Source organism: Oratosquilla oratoria, chromosome 31 (assembly GCF_046742065.1).
Source record: "Oratosquilla oratoria isolate Oo_2021 chromosome 31, ASM4674206v1, whole genome shotgun sequence".
In the NCBI taxonomy this organism is placed as follows: domain Eukaryota; kingdom Metazoa; phylum Arthropoda; class Malacostraca; order Stomatopoda; family Squillidae; genus Oratosquilla; species Oratosquilla oratoria.
Window position 1 is genome coordinate 36,062,663 of NC_134807.1, and position 10,000 is coordinate 36,072,662.

The 10,000-nt window shown below is 38.4% G+C and overlaps 1 protein-coding gene across 1 annotated transcript in view; it reads right to left on the reverse strand.

Annotated features, from left to right (window-relative positions):
* The window catches only part of LOC143041597 (uncharacterized), a 10,692-nt gene extending 6,840 nt beyond the window's left edge, over positions 1–3,852 (reverse strand). Inside the window, exons 1-2 of the mRNA XM_076213605.1 lie at positions 3,008–3,852; positions 900–2,803 (exon numbers count right to left, since the gene is read on the reverse strand). Coding sequence (XP_076069720.1) covers positions 900–2,803; positions 3,008–3,852 — 2,749 coding nt within the window. The remainder of the gene's footprint in view (positions 1–899; positions 2,804–3,007) is intronic.
* Positions 3,853–10,000: the final 6,148 nt, after the last annotated feature.

Sequence of the window (10,000 nt, forward strand, 5' to 3'; positions counted from 1 at the left end):
CAAGATGGCAAGAGAGGTAGGATATCCTCTCCCTCTGTTGTCCTTCAGGGTACACTATAATGTCACGCTGGACAGGAGGTGCTCCATCATCACCGACAAATATTGCTGCAATTTCATCATTTGTTGGATTATTATCGAGAACTTCGGCAGCTTCGAGAACTTCGACAATATGGAAGGTCGTTGCTTTTGATGTAAGCGTGACATACTTTCGAGAACTTCGGCACTTTCGAGAGCTTCGGCACCTTCGAGAACTTCGGAACCTTCGAGAACTTCGGCACCTTCGAGAACTTCGGCACCTTCGAGAACTTCGGCACCTTCGACAACTTCGGCGACTTCGAGAACTTCAGCACCTTCGAGAACTTTGGCATCTTCGAGAATTTCGGCACCTTCGAGAACTTCGGCACCTTCGAGAACTTCGGCACCTTCGAAAACTTCGGCACCTTCGACAACTTCGGCGACTTCGAGAACTTCGGCACCTTCGAGAACTTCGGCGGAACCCGTGTAAATTACACGAAATTATATTTTCAATACTAATTATCTTGTTCCTAACCTATACATGTTTGAATAAAATGTGATAAGATTTGAATTGTATTTTAAAAAATGAGCAATACATGAAACAATTTACAAAACTTCTTTATATACAATATTTCTTGTGAAGATAGTTCCTCTTCTCTGTCCATGAGTAGAATCATCCTGAGGACAAATTTTCACTCTTACACTGTTCATAGACCTTGCTCTTGAGAAGGCTATATAAAGTTGTCCATGAGTAAAGCAAGGTTGTGGTAGGTAGATCCCAACCTTATCGAAAGTCTGTCCTTGAGCTTTATTAATGGTCATTGAATACGATAGGCGGACGGGAAATTGAGTCCTGTGCAGAACAAATGGAATATTTACGTCACTGGGATTAAGTTTAATTCTTGGAATTAAAACTCGCTCCTGAGCATGAGATCCACTCATGATTGAAGCTAGAATACTATGGTTATGAAGCTCCAATACTTCTAAACGCGTTCCATTACATAGTCCTTGCGTTATTGACAGGTTTCGAAGCAGCATAATAATAGATCCAATTTTAAGATTGAGACGATGAGGAGGCATTCCAGAAGGAGTAAGTGAATTTATGAATTCGATTGGATAATTATTGGCTTCCATTTCATTGTCTGACGATACTGAATCTATACTTAGATATGTTTTGCTCTCAGTTGGTAGTCTTCGTAATATATCTTCATTAACTTTCAAGCAATCTACATATTTTGGTGACAAAATAACTCTACTTTTCATTTCGTCTTGGGTGCAATTATCAAATATGTCTGATTCTAAAGAGTCAATGCATACACATTTTTTTGGGATATCGATCGTATCATCAGAAACGTTATCAAGTGAACTCTGCACTCGACCATTTCCAATTTGTAAGAGCCATTGTGAGAAAACTTGTTCGTTTTCATTAGTCCTCATATTCTGAGAGAGTTTAAGTTGATGAAAATTGTGCCACATTGGAGACTTCTTTAGGCATACATCCAATACTGCAGCAGGTGGAGCTCTAGGAACCACAGGCAGAACTTGCCTGAAGTCTCCTCTTAATATGATGACTTTACCACCAAATATGCTATTATCATTCATAATATCTTGTAAACAATTATCAATAGCATTCAATGCATATCGAGGGATTATCGACGCCTCATCAATAATGAAGACTTTCACCTGCCTGAGAATATTGGCTTGGTCAGAATTAGGCGGAATATTGCAGGTCTCAGTCAAAGGAACAGGAAATTTGAAGACACTGTGAAGAGTTTTTCCATTTTTCAATAGTGTTGCTGCAATACCTGTCCAAGCAGAAGTACTAACAGCCACATTTTGAGCCACCAGGTAATCATGAATCATATTGAATAGAAAAGTTTTGCCAGAGCCGCTAGGTGCATCCAAGTAAAACAGTCGGTGGTTGGTTTCTAATCCTCTATCTATTTCACTTACAGCGTTAATGACAATATTAAATACATATCTTTGCTCAATATTTAGTACTTCAGGATTGACTTCTTGAATTTCTTCCATATGTTGAATGGCAGGAGGCTCACTGATTGGTTCTGGCAGACCAAGCATTGCACAATTCATGCCGTTTTCATTCAAAATCATGTTTATGTGATGCAGAGCGATATTTTCTGCAACATTATTATCATATTGGCATAAAAGGTCCTCTATCATAAGGTGTTTGTTATCATTCCATAATTGTAAGGCATTTTGTGGTGTATTGAATAAACAAATCATTGCAAACATGTTAAGAAGCTGTCGTGGCATTTGATATATAGCTGCCTCACTCAAAGCCATTTCTAGTTCGTTGTCATCTTCAAGCAGTTGCAATCGAATACAGGCATCCTTAAAGGTCAGCAACTGTTCACCTCCTACAGTTTTCAAGTCATCAAAAGAAGTTGCACCTGGTACATGAAGAAGAAGCATCCTTAAATGGAATTTCTCAGCATTTCTAGGACTGGCAGAGTACATTCTCGTTACAATCTGGCGGTGACGTTGTCTTCTGGTCCAAGTGTTGCTTTGGTTATTAAATACATAATATTCAGGGATATCAGTATAAAGGTGGGCTCTTGCATCCACGTCACTTTGGTTAAGTTTGAACCATGCAGTTAATTGCGTGTCTTGTCCTTCTGCACGGGCAGCAGCCTGTCTTTGCTCGCCCGGCTTATAATAAACTTGTTGCTGGTCAGGCAAATGGAGTGCCAGTCGGTAAACTGTATGCGACTGTCCATACATTTTATATTCTGACAAACGCCAAAATGCTTCAGGCGGAGATACGTATCTACACGAAATATATTGTTTAATTTCATTATATTCATTTTTATTAGTTTGATTGTTGTTCATATTCATTTCCATCATTGCACAATCATGTCCTTTATAGACATATTTGAAAAGATATTTCACACTTTTTACCGATATACACACTTCTACATTAATGTGAGCACCATATTTTCTGAGTAAATATTTATTATATGGTACTACAAACCTACAGTCAACCTCATGGACGCCCACTCTAACAGAATCTCCATTATTTCTGCGTCTGTAAAGAGGATATCCAGAAACATTTGTTATAGTCTCCTCCTGATACGGCATAGGAAATTTCTTTTGACACTCTCCCTCTACCATACAGATTGAATTGGGATTAAATGTACCGCAGGGTCCATGAATCATGAGTTTTTTCACTAATTCTCTCAATTCTGGATCATGTTCTGATGGTAATTCAGCTGAAACAATATTATCAATTTGTTCTTTAGTTCTAATTTTATCTTCTTCACGCAGCATGATTAGCATGTGACAATGCGGGAGACCTCTTTTCTGAAATTCAATAACATGTATCGCAGCAATAGGTACCCCAAGTACATGTCTGTCCTTTATGTCAATCATTAATTCATTGAGATGTTGTTTGAAAACTCGTGCCAACAAATCAGGTCTGTTCTGTGCAGTTTCATGAGGCTGTAAGTTTTCAGTTACTTCTCGACATTTTGGATTGCAAGTATATGTTATAAATAAATCAGGCCTTCCATACTTGCAAACTATTGCCATTGCATCTTGATAGCATTGTTGCATATTTCGTGAGCTCCCAGTGAAGGAGGATGGCAAAATGACAGGTACTCCAGGATCTTCACTTTCATTATTTCTTGCAAGGTGATCCATCAAACCTGAATACATTGCAACTCTTAGTTGTGCCTGATTTTCTGCAATGAATTTCAAACGACAACCCTCTACTTTAACATAAGCATCAACTATATATTGCTGAAATAGTTTTCCACCACTGTGTATTGGACTGAAGCCACCTCTTATAGCTAGACGATATGCATAAAATTCCTGCATAGTAACCTTGTTACGAACTCTAGTTTGCCTATTTTCTACATGAGTAATGTTTATATGCCATCCGAATTCACCATGAGGAAAGAGAAGAGGGTAAATCATTGGATCAAGATGGCAAGAGAGGTAGGATATCCTCTCCCTCTGTTGTCCTTCAGGGTACACTATAATGTCACGCTGGACAGGAGGTGCTCCATCATCACCGACAAATATTGCTGCAATTTCATCATTTGTTGGATTATTATATCTCCTCGCATCAGGGCCGGCAATAAATTGCATGGTTATTTTTCTGGGAGGGATATTTTGTAATGTAGCTCTCTGTTGCTCTTCAAGTTCGACAGTTCTCATGTTTTTATATGCCCCTACATAAGGGTTATCGACCATTGCTTGAGATATTTTTTCGAAAACTGAATATAAGCAATTAGAATTTTGATTAGCATTTGACCTCAGATTTAATGCTTCATTTGTTTCAATTATATAGAGCTGTCCATATTTTCTTTCTTCATTTTCATTTGGATGTAAATTTGTTGCATAATGATATATTTGTCCTTGCAATCGAAAACAATATGGACCATGTCCTGGAGGTGGCTTCACTTCAGCGCCGAAGGAAGCAAAAGCAAAGGAGGAGTTATAATTCCTAATGTTGTTTCTAAAGTTGCTAGAATCCCTGTCATTTCCTTCGAACAATTTCCTTAGAATGACCGGATATACTTGGAGGGGCTCAAGTGATACTTTTCCATTATGACAACAATTCAGAGGCTCTCCCTGAAATCGGAGAGCCTGGCAGTGTTCACAAATAACATTCATTGGTCCAATATAGAATCTATCAGGATTTATAAATTGGACACCATCTGCCTTATTTCTCCGTATTTTATTTCTATTTCTCCTATTTTCAAGGTTCATGAGTCGTTCTTCTTCAGTCATGTTGTTTCTTCTAACTCTCATCTGTTGTCTGTTGATGCTTCGTTGCGATTGTCTTTCTTCTTCATCCATTGCATCTCTTCTTGCTCGCATCCGTTCTCTTGCTTGAGTGTTATGCAGTTCTCTTTCTTCTTCATTCATTTGATTCATTCTTCCTTGCATTAGTTCTCTACTACGATTAATTATATTATTAAATGCATTTCTCTCCTCTTCGCTCATTTGATTCCTCGTTCTTCGCATTTGTTCTCTGTTTCTATTTCGTTGGGCTTGTCTTTCATTCTCTCTGAACTGCTCTCGTCTCCTTCTTTGTCGTTCCCTGGCTGCCTCTCTTCGCTGCCTTCTTCGTTCGTCCATACTGAAGGTAAACACATAAGGAACAATTAATAACCGTCAGACTTTTTTCCCAATTCGATCGATCGACTAATTCAGATTTCGACGACTATACCTTACTTTGTAAATGCTTTAGATTAAAATTGGCTCCAATTTATGAGTAGCATACAAAGTAATTGAACTTTTTGAACAAATATTCGGAAGGTCGTTGCGGAACCCGTGCAAATTACACGAAAGAGAAGAGGGATATTTTGTAATGTAGCTCTCTGTTGCTCTTCAAGTTCGACAGTTCTCATGTTTTTATATGCCCCTACATAAAGATTATCGACCATTGCTTGAGATATTTTTTTTTCAAAAACTGAATATAAGCAATTAGAATTTTGATTAGCATTTGACCTCATATTTAATGCTTCATTTGTTTCAATTATATAGAGCTGTCCATATTTTCTTTCTTCATTTTCATTTGATCTTCGAGGCCTTCCAGAAGTTCGAGACCTTCCAGACCTTCAAGAACTTCGGCACTTTCGAGAACTTCGGCACTTTCGAGAAGTTCGGCACCTTCGAGAAGTTCGGCACCTTCGAGAACTTCGGCACCATCGAGAACTTCGGCACCTTCGAGAAGTTCGGCACCTTCGAGAACTTTGGCACCTTCGACAACTTCGCCGACTTCGAGAACTTCGGCGCCTTGGAGAACTTCGGCGCCATCACGAACTTCGGCCCCTTCGAGAACTTTGGCACCTTCGAGAATTTCGGCACCTTCGACAACTTCGACACCTTCGACAATTTCGGCACTTTCGAGAACTTCGAGAACCTCGACACCTTCGAGAACTTCGGCACGTTCGAGAACTTCGGCACCTTCGAGAACTTTGGCACCTTCGAGAACTTCGGCAGCTTTGAGAACTTCGACACCATGGAAGGTCGTTGCTTTTGATGTAAGCGTGACACACAAAATAACACACACGCTATCGTATAATGATAATAATAATAATAATAATAATAATAATAATAATAATAATAATAATAATAATAATAATAATAATAATAATAATAATAATAATAATGATAATAATAATAATAATAATAATAATAATAAGAGTAATAATAATAATAATAATAATAATGATGATGATGATGATGAGGATGATGATGATGATGATGATGATGATGATGATGATGATGATGATGATGATGATGATGATGATGATGATAATGATAATGATAATAATAATAATAATAATAATAATAATAATAACAATAATGATAATAATAATGATAATAATAATAATAATAATAATAATAATAATAATAATAATAATAATAATAATAATAATAATAATAATAATAATAATAATAATAATAATAATAATAATAATAATAATAATAATAATAATAATAATAATAATAATAATAATAATAATAATAATAATAATGATAATAACAATAATAGATTATACTAATAATAACAACAATAATAATAGCTGTCATCATACCATTGTGATATTTTGGCCTTCATTGACATTCTGTCCGGCATCCCTTTCTAAAATTATATTTTGTCTTCCACTGACATTATATCCTACCGTGATATTTTCTCCTCCGGTATCATTACATCCCATCGTGATATTTTGTCCTCCATTATCATTACATATCATTGTGATCTTTTGTCCTCCACTGTCATTACATCCCATCGTGACATTTTTTTCTTTGACATTACATCCTAATGTAACATTTCGTCCTCTACCGACATTATATCCTAAAATTATATTTTGTCCTATACTGGCATATTGTTGTACATTCATTCTATACTCTACTCTGTTTTCCCAAGTACACTCTATTTCCCCTTCCTTATTTGTTAATTATTTAACTATACCTATGCATATATTTATGTATTTTATTTATTATTTAACATTATTATAGTTTTTATTATTTTTTTCATTTATTTAGTTATCATTATTATGCTTTTTTCGCATCCGACCTAGACATGGACCAAAAGGTCTCCTGTCGGCATGCTCCGCCTTTATAATCCTTGGAACTAAACTGCATTGTACTCCCTCTGCAGGAATTTTATTCCATTCACTAACTACACGGTTGGCGAAGTTGTTTCTACCCGCTTCCAAATTAAATCTATTCCCTGACAATTTGAGACCATTGTTTCTTGTCTGATTCTCATTCAATGGGATAATTCTGTCACTTTTGATGTTATCAATTCCCTTTAGAATCTTAAAGACCCGTATCGAGTCACCTCTGAGTCTACAATTTTTTAGGGAAAACAGATTCATATATTTAATTCTATTTTCGTATGTGGTGGGGGAAAAGAATACTGCCACCAAGTATTTCCACTTGGATCGTAGGAGGCGAGAAAAAAGGGACGGGGAGTGAGACTAGGTATCCTTCTCCTTGTAGCCCCACAGGGGACATTCCTAAGCGAAAAAGTAAAGGCATAAGAGGGTCTGGGAGTTTCCCGACCAGCACCCTAAGGTTTTGGTCTTTTAATGTACATGAATGTGGTACAGATGAGAGTAAAAGGGAAGAGATAGGTATACTACCTATCTCTTCCCTTTTACTCTCATCTGTACCATCTGAAAGATGGATGTGTTGGCTTTCAGTGAAACTAAGTTGAAAGGGAAGGGTGAGTGTAAGTTTGGGAGTGTAAGTGGGAGGTTATCAGGAGTGAAGAGAGGGCGAGGGAGGGAAGGGGTGGCTATTCTAGTAAGTGAAGAGATAGGTAAACGTGTAGTGGAGTGGAAGGAGGTTTCCTCAAGGATAATGTGGATGAAGGTGAAACTGGGAAAGGAGATGTGGGTCTTTGTAAGTGCATATGGGCCTGGCAGTGAGAAGAGTGTAGAAGAAAGGGAAGCCTTTTGGATAGATTTAAATGAGTACATAGAGGATTTAGGGAGAAATGTCAATGTAGTAGTATTGGGAGACCTTAATGCTAGGGTAGGAAATGGTGCAATTGATGAAGTGGTTGGGAAATGTGGAGTTCCAGGAAAAAATCGTAGTGAAGAGTTGATGGTGGAAATGTGTCTAGAAAGAGAGTTGAGGATAGCAAATACAGTGTTTCGGAAGAAAGTCAAGCATAAGTACACATGGGAGAGGGTGGTGGATGGAAGGGTGGTAGATAGAGCGTTGATGGATTATGTAGTGGTAAATAGGACTATGATAGGAAGAGTTAAGGATGTACATGTGCTAAGGGGAGAGGGTGGGGGAATATCAGATAATTTTTTGGTGGAAGATATGTTGAGAGTGGAGGATAGATGGAGAAAGAGGGAAGGGACAAAAGGTAGGGAGGTGCTTAGAGTGAACTCTTTAAATGAAAAGGAAAAAGAGAAGGAGTACAAGAAGAAGCTGAAGGAGGAGTGGGAGGGAGTGAAGGATAGAGTGAAGCTAGGTGTGGAGGAGGAATGGGGATGGTTCAAGGAGGGAGTCATAAAGTGTGCAAAGATGGTGTGTGGAACGATAAGGAAAGGAGGAAATAGAAGGAAGGATAGTGAATGGTGGGATGAGGAAACAAAGAAGGTTGTAGAAGAAAAGAAGCTAGCTTTCACAGATTGGTTACAAAATAAGACGAGGGAGTCATATGCGAAGTGCAAAGAAAAGAAAAGAGAAGTAAAGCAAAAGGTAAAGGAAGCAAAGTGGAGAGCAGATGTGAAGTGGGGTAAGAGTATGACAAAAAAAATTGAAAGTAATAAAAAGATGTTTTGGAAAGAAATTAAGAGAGGAAGAGGAGGCGAATCAAGTAGAGAAGAAAAGGTAAAAGGTACAGATGGAGAGATGATAATGGAAGAGAAGGCAGTAAGGGGAAGATGGTCAGAATATTTTAGGGAATTGCTATATGTGAAGGAGGATAGGGAGGGAAAGATAGTTGCAGTGGGAAATGCTAAGAAAATAAGAGTGATGAGTGAGGAAAATGGAGGAGAAATAAGGAAGGACGAAGTGAAGGCAGTTGTTAAGATGATGAAATCAGGTAAGAAACCTGGTCTGGATGGATGCCATGCAGAATGTCTAAAAAAAGGAAGTACAGTGATGGTGGACTGGTTGGTGAGGTTATTTAATGTTTGCTGGAGAGAGGGTAGAGTGCCGGAGGACTGGAGGAGTGCCTGTATAGTTCCACTTTACAAGGGAAAAGGGACAAGTGTGAATGTAGTAGTTTCAGAGGGATTAGCCTGTTAAATGTAGTTAGGAAGGCTTATGGGAAGATCTTGATTGAGAGGATTAGGAGAAGAACAGAGGGAGTAATTGGTGAGGAACAGTGTGGATTTAGGACAGGTAGAGGTTGTGTAGATCAGACCTTTGTGGTAAGACAAATATGTGAGAAAGCTATAGGAAAGGGGAAGGATGTTTTTTGGGCTTTTATGGATCTGGAAAAGGCTTACGATAGGGTAGACAGAAAGGCACTGTGGGAGGTTATGCAGATATTTGGGATAGGAGGAAAGCTTCTAGGAGCTGTCAAGAGTTTTTATGAGAGTAGTAGAGCTTGTGTCAGGATCAGACATGGAGAGAATGAGTGGTTCGAGGTAAAGGTGGGACTTCGTCAGGGATGCATTATGTCGCCCTGGCTGTTCAACTTATACATGGATGGGATGGTGCGAGAGGTAAATGCAAGGGTAGTGGGTCAGAGATTGGAGATATTTAAAGAAAATGGAGAAAAGTGGGAGGTGAGCCAGCTGTTGTTTGCGGACGACACTGCGCTTGTGGCAGGATCGGAGGAGGGATTGAGGAAGTTGGTGGCAGAGTTTGGGAGAGTATGTGATAGAAGAAAGCTAAAGATAAATGTGGGTAAAAGTAAGGTGATGAGATGTACAAGGGGTGAAAGTGGCAGTAGACTGGAAGTGAGCATTAAGGGAGAGCGACTGGAGGAAGTGGATAGTTTTAGATACTTGGGTGCAAATGTGGCAGGAAAAGG